The following is a 22,262-nucleotide window of genomic DNA, read 5'->3' on the forward strand; positions in this document are numbered from 1 at the left end:
GCTGTGAATCTTTGAGAAACGAGAGTTAAAGTGAGGTACATGCGTGTGCAAATTAGGGTGAATAAGGTAATCGGTGGGGAATTTACATTCCCGATATTGGGTTTGCCTACCCACCTAACAGCTTTCTTGAAGCTAGGAGAATAATATATTAGGGTTAAAGATACATGTGAAAGAAACAAAATGCAGAAAAAATTAAGGGCAATATTCAACCAAGTTGTACTCAGAGTAGACCTATTGATATTAACGCACCTCACTTAGCCATGTTAATTAATTGCAGTGGGTGTACTCTGAGTAAATCTTAATTGAATACCACACAAAGAGTATATACTGTTTGACTGTTTGATGTATTGGCTACATTCTGATTATACCTCAGCTTAATACATGGATAATGAATAAATCTTTTGCTTGCCCGTTCAGCTCCCCAACTCTTGCCTTCACAACAATCAAACCAAGAAGCCTCTTATTAACCATTGTTTCTTGTTCCATCAAAATCAGGAAACTATGATTAGCTGCTTTGAAACAGGCTAGGATGTTCAACCAAGGGTTGAAGCTGGTTTAATATTATGACTTGTTACAAAGTAGTAACCATAATTTCCCATTTCAGACAAAGCAGGCGATGATAGTTAATTAGAGGCTTCTTGATTAGATTAGCTGGGAGAGGAGGACTGAAGAGGTTGAGTGGGTGGGCAAAAGGCTCATATTCATATAATCTCCTTATTAAACCAAGATATGATCATCTGAATTGGGCTATTGTTGTCATCCCTATTGAAATGAAACATACTGCTCTCTCCAGTATGGCTAGAAGTACAGTTCTGTCACTGCTTGCTTTTTAAGGTTATATTAACTTTTAAAATTTTATATTGCAGGTCGGAGCTGGGTGGATTGGAAAATGTAAGTGGTCTTGTACAATCTGGTCTAGTACTTGCAAAAGAATCTGAATTTAATATGAAATGAAATCTTTATGTTCTCATCAAATAGAATATGGAAACTTTAATTTGTTGCCTATTAAGGGTAGTGGACCTTTATGCCAATACTTCGGAATTATACAAAGGGGTATTTTTATCCATTTTAAAACCACGTTTTGGTAAGTAACTGTGGATTGAACTCACATTTATACTACAAAGGCATATAGTATTATTTATTATTGTTATAATTAGTTATTAAATTTGTATACCACCTGATACCCACAGGTCTCAGGGTGGGCCACAACACAAAATCACAATACAAAAACACATAATACGTAATAAAAACAAAAACAAGAAAACCCAATAATCCTGCCAACATGTTTTAAAAGGGCTTATAGCGGAGCAGTTTACCATACATCCATGAAACAGTTCCTCAAAACTCCATCTCTGCTCCCTTTACAGGTGTTTTATGGGCACTCTGTATTATGTGGACCAGCTTTTTGGTCACTGATGGCAAATGATAGTGTGTTTTTATCAGATCTTATTTGAAACTGAATAAGGTGCTTTTATCATTCTTACAACTACTGTTCTCTTTAAGCTTTCAAAATGATGCAAGCTGTGAATGCAGATAAACAAAATGGCAAAAAGCCATATTCAGCAAAGCTCTTAAAGGTCTGAGCTAGAATTTCTGCTCTACGTGGGGGGTCTGAATTATGTAAAAATCAGGTTCTATTCTTGGCAGGGAGAGATAATCTAGACTTTTGTTTTGATGGGAAAGGCTACTACTTTTACGAGGAAGCAGTGGTCCTGAAGTTTCAACAGTTGATGGCTATCTCTTCCTATCGCTGTTTGCTTAGTACGCTGGGAGCGATCGCTAGGAGCCATTGTCAGACAGAAGAACCAGCCGATGACACCAGAGGAGGTGCAGAATAAATGGGAGACGATCTGTGACTTCAATAATGCCAACAAACCTCGAACTATCCAGGGTATGGGCACTTAAAATTCGCTATATTTCTCAAATAATTGTGTGGTGGTCTTTTCATTGAAGAACCAATTTTATTCTTTAAAAAAAAAATCAAAAAATCACCCAGCTAAACATCATGGTACATGACTCATGTTGCACTTTTGGAAGTGTCAGGTCTTACCATAATGCATATTAAGGGAAAACATGAAACTCTGTTTCTTTCCGAGGAGTTTTCTAGCTTTCTTGAAGAGCAGTCTTAGATATTTGACACTTGTGTTCGCGTTCTGATGAATTGGAGTAGTCTGGCAGTGAGACTCTTAGGAGCTCAGTTTGTACTAGGCTGAACAATGTATTGATATATTGTCCAAAACCAGTTTGAAGTCCATATTATGATACTGGTTTCATAATTTTTGACATGGCAATATATTGCGAATCATGGGGTTTGTGTGTGTGTGTGCTATGCAAAAATCATGAAGTGGGAAAAACTGTGATGCCAGCCAATGCTACATAGCTCTATCCTTATTTCAGGCATTGTGATATATCAGAATATTGAGATATTTAGCTGGTGATATATCACAATGTTGAAAACCAGATATTGCCCAGCTCTAGTTTGCTCCTCTGATGAACAAATTGGTGGGGCTAAAATAATCAGATATGTCAATCTGAAGATATGGTACCCAGTAGACTTCTCCATTTCAGAGCATATACTCTTGATTCTAGGAACTGAAAGCAGCAAAAGACAAAGGAAACATTGTGGAAATTGTACAAGGCTAAGTCATTCTTGGAAGAGACTTGATGGGCCTTTGAGTTTGTCAGAATCAGGAATGCTACCCTTTTTCAAGGGACTGTTCATACCTGATTCCTGTGAAGAAGATGATTTTTTGACGATATGTTTATGAGTGGTGGTTTAGTTGATCAGATCCTAGAAAGTTCAGGTTTTACCCTTCAGTTGTGGACCGTGTTTGCAACCCAAGTTATCTACTAATAGTGTGGAGGATCATGGCTACTAACTAAAAATAAAAAGTGGAGTTCTAGCTATACATCCCAGCCTCTCTCAAAATAGCTTATTAATATGCCCCCCACTACTGGTACAGCCTTAACAGATTATGCTAACACAAGGACGCCAACTACTAAAGACTAAGGGAAGAGCAGTTGGGTACATTTAGAAGGAGAGTAGGATGCTCTCCTCTCTTGATCCCTCAGTTAAGTCCAGTCAAAGGCGACTATGGGGTTGTGCACTCATCTCGCTTTCAGTCTGAGGGAGCCGGCGTTTGTCCACAGACAGCTTTCCGGCTCATGTGGCCAGCATGACTAAACCGCTTCTGGCGCAATGGGACACCGTGATGGAAACCAGAGCGCACGGAAACGCCATTTACCTTCCCGCCGCAGCTTTAGCTATTTATCTACTTGCTCTGGTGTGCTTTCAAACTGTTAGGCAGGAGCTGGGACAGAGCAATGGGAGCTCACCCCGTTGCGGGGATTCGAACCGCCGACCTCCTGATCGGCAAGCCCAAGAGGCCCACAGTTTAGACCACAGCGCCACCCGCGTCGCAGCAGACACTGTCAGCCATACAAACACCTAGTCCAGTACCAGATTTATTTTGCCAAGCACTCATTTCTCAAACTAGAGAAATCATCCCCACTTCTCTTCTCCATCCCAGTGAAGCCAGGTTGGTCCCTAGATGTGGGAATCGGCCATGATGTTGTTACTATTTTCCATATGGGCTGAGTGGCTGATGGCTTGTACATAAAAATAATAATATAAGTATGCGTTGAATATTCTGATAGAATAAACTCCACCCAGGAGCTACTCTATTTTGCTGGCTGAAAGTTAAACTAGTTGTTAACATTCCAAGGGAAATATAGCATGCTCGATCCAGTGCGCTTTTACATTTTTTCTGCTGGGTGAAGAATTCAGTTATGTTCTTGGCTGTGGTTTGGATGGGAACGTGCCTTTGATTAATCTCTCATCTGTGAGAATTAGCAGAGAGCCTGGTAAAATGCTGCTGATATCTGACATCCTAATTCATTTAATTTTTCAGTGGAACGACATTAGAAAATTTCCCTTGGTAAGAAAGTCCCTTTCCTTAGTGCCTCAAGGCACCGAACTGTTAAGTAAGGAAAACTAATTAGAGTATTCACATTTAAAAAAATGAAAGCTATGTTACTTTATATCTGCAAGTTCAAGCTGTCCCCAGAGATTTCATTAAAAACTATTACCAGCATTAATGTAAGTAATTTGATGTTGTGAAAAGCTATTATATACTAAACTATCATATATAATTATACAAAAAATGCCAATTAGTGTAATTATTTACCTATCATTTGCGAGAATAGCCTAGAATTAGAACCACAAAATGTGGCTTATAATGGTGTGTGTGGCTATTTAGATGCTGCGTGTGTAGGCCTGATTTTCATTTACCCCAGATTAAAAAGCACTGAAATTTGAGCTGTATCATTTTCAAAAAGTGATTTCTTCCTCTATAATGATCTCACTCTAATTAGGCTTAGGTCTTAGTCGGGGAAGGGCAAAACAAGAGGTTTTCTGTGTATCTTTGCTGGAGTTACAGCATATTTGTCTCCAAACATTATTAAAGAAACTAATAATGAATTCTAAATTAATTTATGCTTGACACCCCCACCCCCACCATTTAGATGGAAGCTGATTCAATAGCCGGTCCTCTAATGACCTTCCAAATATATTGAGGCAAAAAGTTTGGGCGGCAGTATGCTATGTTGGTTTGTGTGTGGCAGATTAAAGTTTTAAAACCCATCTAGGCTCTGATGATCACCTAGCAGCTTCTGACAAACCACTCTATGCATGTTCAGGCATTTGCCTAAATATGTGAAGCATTAAACTGGGATAGGGGTAAAAGGTAAAGGACCCCTGACAGTTAAGTCCAGTCACAGACGACTCTGGGGTTGTGGCGCTCATCTTGCTTTACTGGCCAAGGGAGCTGGCATTTGTCTGCAGACAGTTTTTCAGGGACATGTGGCCAGCATGACTAAGCCGCTTCTGAAGAAACCAGAGCAGCGCACGGAAACGCCATTTACCTTCTCACCGGAGTGGTACCTATTTATCTACTTGCACTTTGGTGTGCTTTCAAACTGCTAGGTTGGCAGGAGCAGGACCGAGCAACGGGAGCTCACCCCGTCGTGGGGATTCGAACCGCCGACCTTCCAATCAGCAAGCCCTAGGCTCAGTGGTTTAGACCACAGCGCCACCCGCATCCCTAGGGATAGGGGTACACCCCCCAAGTCCCACCCCATGTGTCCAGCTGCTCTTCAGATCTTCACACAGTTAGCATGCAGGTCTGAAGGTTTTCAAGCATGTTTGAGCACTTCCAGAAATTTCCCTATCAGTCCAAATCCTTTTCAGGGTTTCATGTTGTGGGAAGAGATTCGAAGCATGTTTAGCCCCTTTCTGCTAGTTGTGGGGAGGCCTAAAGTGTAGCTGGCATGCTTGGGGACATGGAGGGCAAGGCTTGCATGCACTTCTCTGTTCTAGTCCTCAGTTTAATGGCCCATCTTATTTCCTCATGAAGGGACCAGGCCCTTGACAAGCAGAGGTCGAAAGGGAACGTTCTACACCTATCTTCCAAACACTGAGCATTGCTGTTGGTTGGGAGAAGGATGAGGCACAGGGAGGGAGACATGGCATGGGGAGGATTGTTGGATTGGCATTGCTACTGTGCTGGCACTCCTGCCCACCCTTTCCCCTCTTTGGAACTGGCAGAGACGCTCAGTGTTCAGGTAGCTGGCAAAAGAGAGAGAGAGAGTGAGAAACACACACACACATACTTTTCAAGTTTATATATTTCACTAATTTTATACATTTCACTAATTTAACAATCATTTTGACATTTCAAAATTTGACTTCCTTCCCCCTCTTTCTGTGGTTCCTTAAATGTATTTTTAATATCTTCTGCATAACCACATTAACTTAATTTGCTCATTTAATCATCTTCTTTATATATATACTCTTATGAAACTGCAGGTTATTACATTGATCCTGTCAATGTTTTTATTTGTTTACAATTTATCTGTAAATATTCAAGAAACCATTTCCATTCTTTTATTTTTTAAAAAAGAAGTTATCTTGATTTCTTATTCTTCCGGTAATTTTTGCCATTTCTGCATATTCCATAAGTTCTTGTATCCATTCTTCCTTTGCTGGGACTTCTGCTTCTTTCCATTTTGGGGCAAGTAACATTCTTGCCACTGTAGTAGCATACATGAATGGATTTCTATACATTTTAGGTAGTTCTGTCCCTATAATTCCCCAAAGAAAAGCTTCTGGGTTTTTTTTAAAAAACAAAGGTTATTTTAAACATCCTTTTCATTTCATTATATATCATTTGCCAGTAAGAGGAGGCCGGCAAAAGATGTTGTGCGTTGACTGCCACTGCCCTTAGAGAAGCGTCCATTGTACAGGTATAGGCTCTCAAAGTTGTGAAACAAATCAGAAATTTCCCAAAATTTAGATGTGAAAGTGGAGAAACAGAATGACAAACGTGGAAGGCTGCATCTCAGATTGTGGTATGCTTAATTCCCCCGCCACTTTGTCTCCTTGTCCTTTTTACAAAGGGCTAAGTGTGGTGGTTTAGCCTCATAACAGCTCCATGAGGGAGGTAGAGAGAAAGAGAAAATTCTAGGTGAGATTCAAACCACTATTCCCAAGGTATAGCTGTAGCCTTCATACTGCATTGTTAGTTCTGCTGTATAGCTCCTTTGGGGAAGAACAGTGATTTAATACATACTTTTAATAATAATAATAATAATAATAATAATAATGCTCGTGTCTGGCTTTTGCCTAATGCACCAGTAGCACTTCTAACATAGTGAGTTTGGTTACTGTTATTTTTTTACTTGTCAGACTGTTAATGCCCAGACCTGATAACCGCCACAGGGCACTTAAGTTTCAGACAATTCATGTAATCCAATTTCCTTAGCATCTTGGTTGGAGACACTGGAAGTGTGACGTTGCATAACACAAGTTCCGCAGCCTATTCAAGTGCTAAAATATCATTGCAAATCTAATGCTGGAGGTTGGGACTGGAGTCGAGTTTCCTATGCCAGATAGCAGAAGGTCAGCACTCTGTGCTATTGCAGTTCTCTCCCCCCCCCCCTTTTCTTCTTGTTTGTGTTCCCTGTGAGAATTAATATATAGCAGAAGTTACTCCCAAGAAGCGGAGAAGGAAATTGCATACCAGACAATCGGTAGGCCTAGAGAAATAGAATAGGTGACAGATTGCTATTTGCACCAGAAGTTGTGCTTTTGAATAATACTAGAAGGAGTCATAGCTTACTGAGAGACCAAATGCTTGGCATCAAGAAAGCTGCAAGTTCAATCCTTGACATCTGCAGGTAGGGTTGGGAGAGACACCTGTCTGATCTTTTGGAGATTCACAGACATTTAATGGAGATAATACAGGAAGAACAAGTTAGCGAATCAACGGTTGAAAGGATAATGAAAGGAATAAGGTAAAGGTAAAAGGACCCCTGACCATTAGGTCCAGTCGTGACAGACTCTGGGGTTGCGGCGCTCATCTCGCTTTATTGGCCGAGGGAGCCGGTGTACAGCTTCCGGGTCATGTGGCCAGCATGACTAAGCCGCTTCTGGCGAACCAGAGCAGCACACGGAAACGCCGTTTACCTTCCCGCTGGAGTGGTACCTATTTATCTACTTGCACTTTGGCGTGCTTTCGAACTGCTAGGTTGGCAGGAGCAAGGACCGAGCAACGGGAGCTCACCCTGTCGTAGGGATTCGAACCACCAAACTTCTGATTGGCAAGTCCTAGGCTCTGTGGTTTAACCCACAGCGCCACCTGCGTCCCCTAATGAAAGGAATAGATGAGATTAAAGTAAGCAAATTTAGAGAGCTGGAATTTAAAAAAGTTCTAAAATGGTACAGAACTCCAGCCCGGCTAGCTAATATGGTAACAGGATTGAATTCTAACTGCTGGCACTGTAAACTAGCCAAGGGATGGTTTTCCCATATGTACTGGGAATGCCCAGAGGTAAAGGAATTCTGGAATAAAATCCAAAGGTTATTAATGAACTGTTTAAAGTGAAGCTGTCAATAGACTTTGATTTCATGACAGTGGGTATACTTGGAAATGCGGCTATAGAGAAAGGGGACCAGTTTACTTTCAAAGCTATGATATTAGCGGGAAAGGCAACGATAGCTTTAGGTTGGAAAGATAGAGAAAAATGGACAGTAGAGGCATGGAATAGTTATTTGTTTGAACTTACCGGTACTCAGTCGGACATTGTCGCAGTAATGTCACAGGAAACAATGTGGAAGGTCAAGTCCACCACAATAAGGAACAGATGAAACTCCTATCTTCAAAGGATAGAAACTACTGGAACAAAAGACATTCAGTGGAAACTAAAGACGCTGTGCCCGTGGCTGAGGATAATTGTTTGAACCCTTCCAATGGATATTGGGGGGTGGGGGGTGGGAAAGGAAAAATTGTACGGGAAATTTAAAAATTGGAAGAAGATAATATAATGTATGTAAAATTCCCCACATTTTTTTTTTTAATGGAGATAATACTAGATGAGCCAGTAGTCTGGCACAGATGTAAGGCAGATTATTCTGTTCTGAAGATATATGTGGGGAAAAGAAAAGAAGTTGATAGAGATGCTAAACACGGGGGTGGGGGGGAACCTTAGACCTTTGATGTAAGTACTGGAAGACTAAAAATATACCAGCTTTGGAAGAGGTGTTCAAATACTTCGTGGTGCAAAGCTGGTACCTGGCAGTATTTTTAATTTGCCAGTTCAAGTACACTTCCTTCCGTGTCTCGATTACTAAGTTAACACTGATTGTTTCTGATGTTAATTTAAGCAATATTTAAAGGATAGTGGGGCATACTTCGAGAGCTGTTCTCCAAACTCTCCACTCTTTTAAACAGTTAGCAGGTTGTGAGGGAAGGGGGTGGGTGGGTGGGTGTTTGGGGTGAGGTGTGCTGTGGGTAACAGTCGTAAAATGGCTGCCATGGGGTGGGAGGTGTCGCAACTCCAAATGTAGCTGGTGGGATGTGCTGTGTAACACAAAATAGTTGCTACATCTAAAAGAGTGCGGGGGGGGGATCATAGGAACACGTAATAGCGCTGGCCTGCCCCCCCCAGTCAATGGGAAAAAGGCAACCACACCAGCCATCACCATTCTTGCTCACAGAAACAAGCTATTTACATCTTTCCTTTGTTCAAAACAGAAGGAAGAGTTGGTGTCCAATTGTGTAACCCGGCAAAAAGTCGGCATGTTTAAGGGGAGATGGGTTGTTCTATGTTGCAGAACTGAGCAGAAAGAGCAAATCGCATCTCTCACATTGTGGATTTTTGAAGGGGTATTTACTGAGACCTTTAACAGGCCCTGTAGGAAGTACAGTCGTACCCTGGATCCCGAATGCCTTGCAAGTCAAACGTTTTGACTCCCGAACACTGCAAACCCGGAAGTGAGTGTTCCGGTTTGCGAACGTTCTTTGGAACCCAAAAGCCCAGCAGGGCTTCCATGGCTTCTGATTGGCTGCAGGAGCTTCCGGCAGCCAATCAGAAGCCGTGCTTTGGTTTCCAAACATTTTGGAAATTGAATGGATTTCTGGAATGGCTTCTGTTTGACTTCCAAGGTACGACTGTACTGGCAGGCACTGGAGCCCACAGACAGCATTGGGAACCTCTATAATTAATATGTGAGGGTTCACATTAACAAGTGCAATGTAAAGCATATGAATGGTTAGGAGGCACTGTGTTAACTTCAAGAATAAGGGACTTCCCCAAAAGTGAGGTTGAAGTGTCATGTTAGCATTTTGTGACGGTTGTATTTTTGCTTGGAATGAAGCTGTGGAACGACTTATTTTTGTGTGTGTGTGGTTTCAAAACCATTTCCCTTCTGTATTTCCAGAATCAGTCAGCATGCTGAATGATGTGTTAAGTCAAATAGAATCCCAAGATGTCTCCCCCAATCCCACAAGCCACAGTGCATCAAGATCCTCTACAGGCTTTGACCCTGTAAGTAAAAATGCTTCTGCAAGGTACTTGGCTTGAAGATATTCCGTTGCCTGGAGCCAGGAAAAGCTACTGTGACACATGAATCGGAAGATGCAGTGTACTGTCTCAAAAGGTCAATTTTAAAATGTGAGCTGGAGAAGGCGGTGCTTTCCCCCACACTGTTCCCTTGTACACTATTCCATAGTGTAAAGTAACATTTATGAGAACTGATTAGACTAGAGAATTTGCTACTTCTTCTCCGAAGAATGCAGACACTCTAGTTCTGCAGGTTTGCTAGTCAGGTGTAATTTCTCCAGGCATTGGTTTGTAGGGCAGAGTAACATCTCTTTCAGAAAGTTAAAAATAAATGATCCCTCTGTTTCGTTTTGTACCGCAGCTGCTAAAATCTAGCATCACATTTCTCTTTAAGTGTGTGTGTGTGCAGCAAACATGCATTTTGAGAAGCTTGGCATAATTTGTGGACAAAGATATGTGCTGCCTTAAGGTTATTTGTCCCTAATGGGCTGCTGTCTCACTGGGGAAAGGGGAAGGCTGTAGCTCAGCGTATCTGCTTTACATGCAGAAGATCGCAGGTTTGATCCCCAGCATCTCTGGGTAGGACCGGGTATGTCCTGTATCTGAAACCTTGGAGTGCTGCTGAGAGTCAAGTGTAGACAGTAGCAAGCTTGAAGGAGCAATGATCATCCCTGACTACTGGTCCTATTAGCTAGGGATGATGGGAGTTGTAGTCCCAAAACAGCTGGAGGGCCAAGTTTGGCCATGCCTGCCTTAGATGGAGTTGGAGGACCCTGTTTCAGGCAAGTGGAGTGGCACTGAGTTTTGAAATATCCTAGTTTTGCGATACCCTGGAGCCGTAGTAGTTTAGACATAGAACAGTTGTCCTAAAAGAGAATCGGTACAAAATATTTAACTGGCACCCGGAAGGGATTATCTCTTCTCAATTTCCCATCACCATTTTGAAGATCAACTATGAATGAGTTTCTGCGGTCTTGACTGGTATTCAGGTTGAGTATGTGTCCCTATATGATATATACAAGAAAGGAGGAGCCAGTGTGGTGTAGTGGTTAAGAGCGGTAGACTCGTAATCTGGGGAACCGGGTTCGCGTCTCCGCTCCTCCACATGCAGCTGCTGGGTGACCTTGGGCTAGTCACACTTCTCTGAAGTCTCTCAGCCCCACTCACGTCACAAAGTGTTTGTTGTGGGGGAGGAAGGGAAAGGAGAATGTTAGCCGCTTTGAGACTCCTTCGGGTAGTGATAAAGCGGGATATCAAATTCAAACTCTTCTGGATACATTTTCTCACACATCCTTTACCTTTTCCCAACTTTTGATATCAGTGGTGTGAAGACTTTCCTCTTTCGGCTGACCTATTAATGGATGAAATCAAATTTAGTACATTTGTATGAGATTTTCACTCTGCATGGGATTGAGTAAGATTTTTTTTCCTTCCTATTTATATTTCAACCATACATGTGAACCCATAAAAGTTATTAGACTGTAAAACAAATGAGCATCTTATAAATTGGAAGCAGCGATGGGCGTCATGTGCCACTCCTAGATGTTGGTGGATGTTCAACTCCCAACAGACCCAACCAGCATGGCCAGGGGTCAAAGATTATGGGAACTGTTGTTCCACCACGTCTGGAATGGCTACAGATTCCATCTCTGGTTAATACACACTTGTGTCTATTTTATTTTATTTTTAGCATTCATATGGCCTGAGAGAAAATCCAGTGTCTTCACCTTTTATAACAGCTTTCTCTCTTTGCCTTGAGGTGCTTCTCATTCACCAAAGACTACTTGTTAATCACTCTGAGCTTGCTTTTGGTAGGAACGGAAGATCTAAATTAATAATACTAATGTGCGCTCCTGTTTTCAATACCCACAGTCGCAGAGCATTGGCCAGAAGCTGCCTACAATGTCTTATGAGTACAGCCATTTGCAGCCCATCTTGTATGCACTTGGCGTGGGCATGTCAACAAAAGATCCGGACCACCTGAAATTCCTGTTTGAAGGAAGCGAAGAGTTTTGCTGTCTTCCAAGCTTTGGAGTTATACCAGCTCAGGCCTCTATGCTCGATGGTGGGTTGTCTAGCGTTCCAGGACTTAATATTGATTTTACTAAGGTGAGTGTGAGCCACAACAATTGAATTGATTTTATGTATCAAACTGTTAGCAAATGAAACAGCATGCATAGCAGATGCAGATTTAGCAACAGAGGGGAAAATTTTTTGGATACATGGAAATCTAATGCATTAATCATCAGTAGTAAACATGGAGTCAATATTGCTTGGCTTTGAAATGAAGCAGTCTGCTTTGCCCTCATTTGCTGTTGCCCCGGATGATACATTCCATTAAAACTTTGGACAGTGATGAAAACTAGAGCCTAGCAAGCCCAACCGACTGCAACACATGGCAAATTCCAAATGCGAGTGGTAAAGAAATACCGTATTTTTCGCTCTATTGGACGCACCGGACCATAGGAGGAGGAGAATAGGGGGAAAAAATTTTTTTCTTGTTCTCCCCCTCAAAAACATGGTGCGTTCAAGGTGCGTTCAAGAGGAGGCCTTGCCGCTGCCCCCCAAGCTTGTGGGGCTGGTGGTGGGGGGAAGCGCTGCTTTCTCCCATCGCCAGCCTCAAAGATCTCTGAAGCCTTTGGAGCGCAGCTGTACTCCAAAGGCTTGAGGCTTCGGGGACATCCTTTGTAGCCTCCGCAGGGTGGCGGGGTGCCTTCACCCCGCCGCCCTGCGGAGGCTTTGCGCAGCCATCCCAAAGCTGGAACAGCGAGACGGAGGGCTGCGCAGTGCTCCGTCTCGCTGTTTTGGCTTTGGGGACAGCAGGCTGCTATCCGCAGGCTCCACAGGCTTGCGGAGAGCTGCCCAAAGCCCGGGGTGCACAGCGCCGTGCTCCCTGGGCTTCTGGCTGCAGGCAGCTGTCTGCAAGCCTGCGGAGCCTGGCGGGAACTCCCACCGGGCTCTGCAGGCTTGCGGAGAGCTGCCTGAAGCCCGGGGTGCACAGCGCCGCGCTCCCCGGGCTTCAGGCTGCAGGCAGCTATCCGCAAGCCTGCGGATAGCTTCCTGAAGCCTGGAACGCGAGAGGGATCAGTGCGCACCGACCCCTCTCGCTCTCCAGGCTTCAGCGAAAGCCTGCATCCGCTCCATAGGACGCACACACTTTCCCCCTTCATTTTTGGAGGGGGAAAAGTGCGTCCTATAGAGTGAAAAATACGGTACTCATTACCTCCTCAATATCTCAACATTACAATGTCAGTCACGATACAAAGGAGAAACAAAGAAACTGAAAATAATGTGCTATGCATTTCACTTGCATCAGGGAAGCGAACCTATCATCTTTCCAGATTTTTCTGGGCTACATTTCCCCTCACAATTGGCCAGTCTGAATGGGGCTGAAAGGGTGTGTGACTCTAGCGGTATCTGGAGGGAGTGGGTGGTGCTGTGGTCTAAACCACCAAGCCTCTTGGGCTTGCCGATCAGAAGGTCGGCAGTTCGAATCCCCACGATGGGCTGAGCTCCTGTTGCTCTGTCCCAGCTCCTGCCAACCTAGCAGTTTGAAAGCATGCCAGTGCAAGTTGATAAATAGGTACTGCTGTGACGGGAAGGTAAATGGCGTTTCCTTGCACTCTGGCACTCGTCATGGTCTTCTGTTGCACCAAAGCTGTCCGTGGACAAACGCTGGCTCCCTTGGCCTGAAAGCGAGATGCGCACTGCAACCCCATAGTCAAGTTTGACTGGACTTAGCCATCCAGGGATCCTTTATCTGGAAAGCCACAAATTCTTCTTGCATCAAGTTTCTCCTATGACCCATGAGAGGCCTGGGGAAAGCATCCAGAGACTTCCAACCTTCTTCTTTAATAGTTAAAGGGCAAAGATAATGTTAATAATGAGGTGAGATTCCCCACCACCACCACCATAAAGAATACCTAAGGTGTTACCTGTTTAACAAAATGGAAGCAAAGTGTGAATTGGACAAAGAATTACTCTTTAAACAGAAAAAGGTGAGGGATGGCGGCTATGTATCTGATAGTTTACCCACCTCAGACTGAAAATTTACAAGGCCATAAAACATATGATAACTATTATCCCTCTTAATGGGCAAAGTGCAAACCCTTTTGAGGAAAAGCGACCTAAGTGTTTGTGCTTTGATTCACATCATGTTTCCAGATCAAATAATAGACTGTCTTTACCCGAGGGTCTAATATAATATAATATAATAAATATAATAGAATAGAATAGAAATAAAATAATGATACATTGCGTTGTCATGTGTTAACGCAGTAAAAAAATAAATAAGTAAACATACTTAATCTCTTTATATCGTTTTAAAAACTGCAGCAGTATAGACTGCAGTTTGCTGACAGCAGTGCAAATGATGCAAATTTCTGTCTTATTATAGGTGTTACATGGTGAGCAATATTTGGAGGTGTATAAACCTCTGCCAACATCGGGTAAGACTTCAGCAACCCTAATTAATCTTTGTGTGTGTGTATGCGTGTGTGTGTGTGTGTATATATATATATATATATAATCATATATATGGTGTAGTACTCTGTGGGTGTTTCTACCAAGAGTAATTAGTATTATTCTTCATGATCTCTGTACAGTTTCACGTGGAGTTTCTCTACCTGCAAAAAACAGCCTTCAGCCCATTCTTTATCCAGGGAACTGATTCTCATATCCTCTCCCTTCAAGGGGAGGTTTTTATTGTATTATGCATGTGTCAGGGGCCAAGGCTCTGTTCTCACCTTCCAGCTCAATTCTCACTATTTAGTATGTTCTACAATATACTTGATCCAAAATTCAAATCATGCCATGCTATTCTTGGGTGTGTGTGGATTTTATATCGCAAACTTTAGCTATTGATTTTCTTGGGAGGCCTGTAAGTATTTCTGTGTTACTTCTGTGTCATTTCTTTTTCTTCTTTTCGATTTTAGGAAAACTAACTTCGGAGGCCACTATTGCTGACATCCTAGATAAAGGCTCAGGAGCGCTTATTCTCTTGGATGGTAACTCTCCTACTATGTGTTAAGAGCAAATGGGCAGAGAAATCAGTCTTTAAAGCGGTGCCTTGAAGCCGTCTTGGAGGAAGGCTTTGTAACAGCTACTGGAATCTTGTCTTGCCCTGAGGGCAATTTCAATATTATCTGGGTTTGCCACACATCTAAAGACATAACATATGTGAACTGGCCTTGATATTTTGCCAGCCTAGTTTTAAACCCCCAAAAGTGGTTAGTGTGTTTGTTTGTGCATGTTCTGGAATGCATTACAGTGGTACCTCGGGTTAAGTACTTAATTCGTTCCGGAGGTCCGTACTTAACCTGAAACTGTTCTTAACCTGAAGCACCACTTTAGCTAATGGGACCTCCTGCTGCTGCCGCACCACCGGAGCACGATTTCTGTTCTCATCCTGAAGCAAAGTTCTTAACCCGAGGTACTGTTTCTGGGTTAGCGGAGTCTGTAACCTGAAGTGTATGTAACCTGAAGCGTATGTAACCCGAGGTACCACTGTATAGGTTTAGGATATAAGAGTTTTGGGTTTTTTTTCAGTGAAGACTTCGTGGGGCCTACCCCTCCCCACAGCCAATCTCATATTTATTGTCTTTACTCTGTATTCATAAAGCTCGTCTTTTATTTCAAATATTCTTATGCCACTCTTTAGTAGAGATTTCTAACGCAGCTTGTCACGTAAAATAGCAGAATTCCAGAAAATAGAGGAGCGTGGGTGAAGATAATCTCAAGACAAGTGCAACAAGGCATATAACCAGCTTATATTAAATGACAAAAGCCCAGGCAAATGAAATTGTCTGTGTATGGGCCCAAATTTAACTTCAGAAGGTAGGGGGACATGGAGGAAGACCCCTTAGAAAATGACCGCAAGGTTCAGGCGGCCTCATGCAGTTAATGAACTTGGGTCAGGGCAGTGAAAAGGAGGGGCGTTTCAGTAGTTTTTAGACAGAAGCAGGGTTTTTTTCCAGCCAGAACTCAGTTCCAGCACCCCTCAGGTGGGTGCCATTGCCATTCTAAGCACATGAGGTAGGTGTCCATGGTGAGTTCTGGCATCTCTTTTTCTAGAAAAATAGCACTGGGTAGAATGAATAGAGTAAAAGAACTATGTAGCTCTTCTCACCCAGTTCCCTGAAAATTTAAGTCAAAAGTTCTCCGCAGATTTCTTAGTTTCGCTCAACACTATGTTAGTTTTTACTTTAGCATGCTGTAAACAGAGCCGCAGCTAATACCCTGCAGTTATGTCATTATGGGTTGTATTTTAATAAAGGAAGGTATGTTGTTTGCAATTGAACTAAAATGGTTCTTTTTTTGGCCTGATCTTGTCTAGTCAACACATACTCTGGAAAGGACCTTTTGTGCTATAACCAGTTCTCCGTCTTTGTTGTCGGAGCTGGCGGTTTTGGCGGGAAACGCTCATCTGAGAAAACCAAGGTAATAGGAGCTTTAAGTTGGGCAGCATGGGTAATTTGTGAACGAATTCAAAATGTATTTTGAACCAGGGTTAGACAGCCTAAAGCCAGAGCGTTCCAAATTGTGTGTCGCGACACATTAGTGTGTCGGCTGCAGTGCGTAGGTGTGTTGTGCAAATGCTCCCCACGCTCCTCCCGGGGCTGGAAAGGGATTAGTTTAACTTCCGGTTTGCTAGTAAAACTGAATTACTGTGTTGTGAAATGTTGCATGTCTAAAAAATTTGTCACCAGTATGAAAAGTTTGGCCTAAGGCCTGGAATCTGAATCCAGATCTCTCAGGAGGGATTATCAAGAGTGTGTGGGATTGTGCATGGAAACCACTGGTCCCAACTCTATAGGGCTGAGGTGTCTGGCCCCCTCCATATCTGTGGGGAGAGGGTCAGGCGCTCATAAAGTTGAGGGGGTGGAGGAGACCAAGTGTGACACAGCTTCAGTGGTCAGCTTCTTCTGGGCGAGAGAGAGAGGAGGAGCCACTGGCCATTGAAGCTGTTCCTTGCTGAGCTCCTCATGATGATGTGACGTCACACGTGCATGATGTCACACACATGGAATGCATGATTTGCACATGACATCACACTCACCCCTGCCGGACACATGATGCCGTACGCATGACATCTCTTCGGCTGCCCTCCCCCACTGATTTTCTTCCAGCTCAAGTCATGCCGTTTCAATAGCCATCTCCTGCCCTTTTCCTAAAAGCTTCTGAGGCAAGGATGACCTTTGCATGCCTGAAGGACTGGCAGCTCTCATGATTAAGTCCTCATGATTAATTAAAAAAAACAATATTGATACTTATTCAGAGAGATACAAAAATACATGCCCCTTACAAAATATATTTTTATATTTGAAACATATATGTTTCATATATACATAAACTGATATGAAACAACTACTTAGTCTAAAAAAAGAAAAAGAATAAAGACAGAAAGGAGAAAAGACAAGGAAAGGGGAAACCTAGAGAAAGAGAAAGAGAGGAAAGAGAAAAAAAGATTAGAAAAAGATAAAGAAGAATAAAAGGAATTCCAGCTCTCTGTGCTCCAGCTAAATATAGTATTCACTCCTTAAGATCCAAACATCCTATCTTCTATAAACCAGTATTTTTCAGTCTTCAAATCTAACTATGACAAGTTCGTTTTTTCTTTCACGCAAAAAGTCCATGAGAAATTTCCAATCCTTAGTAAATGTCAGTAATTAGACATGTTAACTTCTCTGCTGTCTCAGCCAAGTCCAATAGTTTTATCAGCCATTCTTCTATAGTGGGCGAGGCTGTATCTTTCCACCTTTGTGCATGTAGCAAAAGACAAGAGAAGTTCTCAAGCATCTTTGAGAGTGACCATTTCCACGAAGGAACATACAATTGGCCTAGCAGCCATTGAAAACTGTATTCCCTATGCTGTTTGGCTTTAAAAAGTACTCCGTTTGAACATCTGGGCTTGCAGTACTAGTCTCAGCGGTTTTGGCTGGTGGTGCCTGGCTCCTTTAGAAAGACGAGTCTCAAAACTGAGTAACGTACAAAACAACCAGACATAAAATGTTACTAAGAACAGGGGCAGAGTGCTTATTTATCTTTATTTCCAGGTCACGGTGAACCCACCCAACAGACCACCAGATGCTACTGCCATGGATCTCACTACAGGAGATCAGGTAAATAGTTTACTTCCTGCCAAATATATATATATATTTAAATATCCCTGTGAAGTTGGAGGTGTGGTATGGAGTCTTGTATTTAACAAGTCACCTGGTCGCCATAGGTCATAGGGATTTCAGGCAGGCAGGCGAGCAGGCTGATGGAAGAATGGCGAATCACTTTGCTGCGAATCACTTGGTTTCTGTTCTAGCTTTTCCCTTCCAGACATGCATATTATGAAACAACTGCACAGTCTACTTTCTTTCCTTTTTCCTATTCTTTGCAGAGTAACTGAGTTACTGTGTTCGCTTCCATAAATCTTTGAGTAAAAAGGAAGTGTTGACAGAAGATCAAAACCAAGTCCAAAAGCATTTAAATTGTTAACAGTTTGTGGAGAGATGAATCAATTAATTTCAGCTCTACAGGGGGACTTTCTACGTGACTATGGAGTTTAAAGGATCATCTCATTACTCTTTCCTGCCAATTATCAGATTGATGTTTCAAATCAATGAAGAAAGAATTGTTCTGCCAAGGGATCAATCGCACTATTGAAATATGTGTTCTGTGACCCATGTCCCGACTGATACGTTTTTTCTTGTTAGTCCTTTCCCAAAATGTATATTAAGAAACATTTTTCGTAGAGACCAATGGAGAAAACCCTCAAGTGGTGATTTACAGGTTGTTGTTGTTTTTTTAAAAAAATACAGTGAAGAAACTATCACTATCTGGCAGCCTGAGTACAGAAGGAAATACTGTGTCGTTGTAATACATGTCTTCTGTGATATTCTGTGTTTCTCCCAGGGAATAGGTTTGAGCTTAATAGAGCTTTAATTAACTTCAGTAAATGACTTTTTTCGCAACTTGCAGTATTTGTGCTGGTTGTAACAAATGGTGACAAATTGGGATTTTCATGAATATCATTTCAATCTTGTTACCTTTGTTCCTTTTCATTCCTGATTTTAATACTTCAGGACTTTGTTCTGCTTATTACTGCAATCAGACCTAAGAAGCCTTAACTGGCAAAATCTCTCTCTCTCTTTATGTTTAGAAATTAACTATGTTCCACGTACTGTAGTTATGCAGCATCCTGTGAATGTATGGGAATATGCATAGTCTCACTAAAGTTGTGGTTGAGTCTAGTTAAAAAAAAAAGAGGATTTTAAATATTGATCACAGCTTTTCCTTAATATTCGCTCTAAACCACACCCAAGACTCTGTAAAGTGCAGAATTTACACCAGCATTGCTGGCTGCCTCGGACATGCTTTCACCTCTTTTGATTCTTTTGCTACCTCAAATGCCCTTTCGTGGGGTTTTGGAGTTACACAAGAGGACTGGCCTTAATTCACAACGCTGCTTCTTGTTAATCTAGCAGATAATCTTGTGTGGGGAATTAATCCCATATTGGGCAGAAGTAATTCTATCTCGGACACACTCAATAGAGTCCCTTGGCCTGCCACTGATTGCCAGACGATGGAAAAACACAGCCTTGGGGGAACAGTTATTCCCTCGTTCTTTTCTCCTTTCTTGAAGGGATAGCCATCCAGCAATTCAGTTCATCTTTACCAGGCATAGGCAAACTCGGCCCTCCAGATGTTTTGGGACTACAACTCCCATCATCCCTAGCTAACAGGACCAGTGGTCAGGGATGATGGGAATTGTAGTCCCAAAACATCTGAAGGGCCAAATTTGCCTATGCTTGATTTTTACAGATGCCTTACTCTGTTTTGAGTCCCTTACTACTACTACTACTACTACTACTACTACTAATATTTCACCCATCTGGCCAGGTTTTTGAATGTTTTATGTAGTTTTATGTAGTTTTTATGTAGTTTTTTCAATTTCATTGTTCTGCATGGGACAATGACAATAAAGATATCGTATCGTATCGTTTCTCCAGCCACTCTGGGCGGTTTTGAGCACATATAAAAGCATAATAAAACATCCAACATTAAAAACTTTCCGATACAGGGAAGTTTATGCAACAATTTTGAATGCAAACATTCCTGACAAGGTCACATTTGTATGTGTGTGATCTTATTAGTAGTCTCACTCACGTGCACACACACCACATTTTTGTTGTGTATAGGTGAAAATTCAGGAAGTCCCTTGTGCGTGAAGCTAGATAAATTTGCACATTTTTAGGCAACACATGTCCTTTTCAGAATGCACTGAAAAGTCAGGGGGTTTTTTTTATCCTTTCTCCCTTTCATGCTAAGCACTTGCAGATTTAGTATATGCAGCTATCTGATGTAGCATAGTGGCAAACTGCATAATCCTCAGCATATGTACTCGGAAGCAAGTTCCACCTTGCTTCAATGGGATTTAGTCCCTAAAAAGTGTGTTTGAGATTTCAGTCTAAGAGTGAGGTTTGAGCCACGAAGCCCCTGCCCCACATCCACCCCAATCAATTATTTTTGCCTCAACAACAACTTTTTCAGGGCCCAGTAGGGATTGCAGAGAAAATGTGTGTGAAGCTCTCTGTAGAAGTAGAATTCCTCCTCAGGAATGTAGAAATGAAACCGCGGACACAGTTTTATTACTTTACTCTCTCAGACAATAAAAACTTGATATTGCGGGCTGCTTTGAGTCTATTTAATAGTCATTTTCTAATACGAGGGCCAGCCCTTAAAATACGTTATCAGAGTAGCTCACAATAAAGTATCGTATGTTGTGAAATAACTGATGCAATAAAATAAGCTAAAAACTGAAATTCACTAAAAGCAGCCGCTTGGGTAGCAAATCAGTGTTGTGCTATCAGTGTTTTAAAGCTCAACAAAAGTTTTAAAAGCTGAAAGCCTGTTAAGGAAACAACAACCAATGCTTTCACTTGGCACCAGAAAGAAATTGGAGTGAGCTGGCAGGCAAGCCGCTGAAAAGGTCCTTTCTCCAGTATTTTAGGTACAGTCTTTAGGTATCAAAGCCCTTTTCTGGGTTTCATTGCTAAGGATTCAGAGTATGGACAAATACCTGTCTGGGCACAGTTGGTGCTTCAGGTAACCTGGTCCTAAGCTGCAAAGGGCTTTAATTCAAAAGCATTTTGAATTTAGCCTGGAAAGCTCTGTTTTGGTTCTACAGCAGGGATAGCCAGCAGGGGCGCTTCTGTTGTGGATAACAAGTCCCTCCAGCCCCAGCCATTATGGTCTTTGGCCCAGGATGGTAGGAGTTGTACTCTCCAACAACTGGAAGGCGCTGCTTTGATTCCCCCTGTTGTGCAGCAATTGCATGTGTTTATTGTTCTTGATATCATTATTAGTATTTGAATTTATATACCGCCCTATACCCAGAGGGTTCAGGGCAGTTCACAGAACAAAATCAAAACATAAAACCACAAAATATATAATCAAAATAAAAACAACAACCCAGTAACACCCCCCCCCAAAAAAACCCCCCACCATATTTTAAAAGGGCATTGGATATCAATCAAATCAACCAAAGGCCTGGTTAAAAAGGAATGTTTTTGCCTGGCACCTAAAGGTGTATAATGAAGGCGCCAGGCGAACTTCCCTGGGGAGAGCATTCCACAGACAGGGAGCCACTGCAGAGAAGGCCCCGTTCTCGTGTTGCCACCCTCCTTGAAGAGGTGGCACACAAAGAAGGGCCTCAGAAAATGATTTCAGGGTCCGCATAGGTTCATATGGAAAGAGGTATTGCAGTCCTGATAAATGAGGAGATGTGTGATAGAAGTATACATACTGTGTAGAAAATGATCAGAAAGAGGGTTTTCTCCCTCTCTCATAGTACTAGAATCCCGGGACCATCTAATGAGGTAATAATAATAATATTTTTGATCAGGCATCGCTCTTTATGCTGTGAAGTTATTATTTTAATTTTGAGTCCTGAAATCTTACTTTCTTTTAATATTCTTAAAATTATTTGGTGTATTTGTTAACAAAACCATTTGTTTCTGAGAAACACTTTCCTAATATGTAGCAGTCCCCACCTTCCCACTTCCTTGCAGTCCTTCATTTTGTCATCCATGATGCACAATAGCCATAATTAGAGGGGAACTTGCAACTGACAATCCCATTAAACAGCTATGCCTTTACACCTATTAGTATCGGCTTTTGTGACAGCACTAGAGTTACTAGCACCAATAGAACCTGAAAGAAAAAGGGGGGGAAATGCCTCTGGTTAGTACTTGGCAGTGTGTAGAAATGCACAATTAATCCAATTTAGAACATTGTAAACGATATCGCGGCCAAAAATTTAAATGCATGCTTAACTCGAAGCAATGATTGTTAATCTCACCCTCGTTGAT

At 42.1% G+C, this 22,262-nt stretch overlaps 1 protein-coding gene across 1 annotated transcript in view; it reads left to right on the forward strand.

The window, feature by feature from the left end:
* HSD17B4 (hydroxysteroid 17-beta dehydrogenase 4) overlaps positions 1–22,262 on the forward strand; it is a 72,525-nt gene that overhangs the window by 23,912 nt on the left and 26,351 nt on the right. Inside the window, exons 10-17 of the mRNA XM_080973331.1 lie at positions 867–891; positions 1,763–1,891; positions 9,779–9,885; positions 11,773–12,009; positions 14,297–14,348; positions 14,835–14,906; positions 16,235–16,338; positions 17,955–18,020. Of these exons, the coding sequence (XP_080829457.1) occupies positions 867–891; positions 1,763–1,891; positions 9,779–9,885; positions 11,773–12,009; positions 14,297–14,348; positions 14,835–14,906; positions 16,235–16,338; positions 17,955–18,020 (792 nt within the window). The remainder of the gene's footprint in view (positions 1–866; positions 892–1,762; positions 1,892–9,778; positions 9,886–11,772; positions 12,010–14,296; positions 14,349–14,834; positions 14,907–16,234; positions 16,339–17,954; positions 18,021–22,262) is intronic.

The sequence above is a fragment of the Podarcis pityusensis genome (genome assembly GCF_964106645.2).
Source record: "Podarcis pityusensis genome assembly, chromosome: 11".
In the NCBI taxonomy this organism is placed as follows: domain Eukaryota; kingdom Metazoa; phylum Chordata; class Lepidosauria; order Squamata; family Lacertidae; genus Podarcis; species Podarcis pityusensis.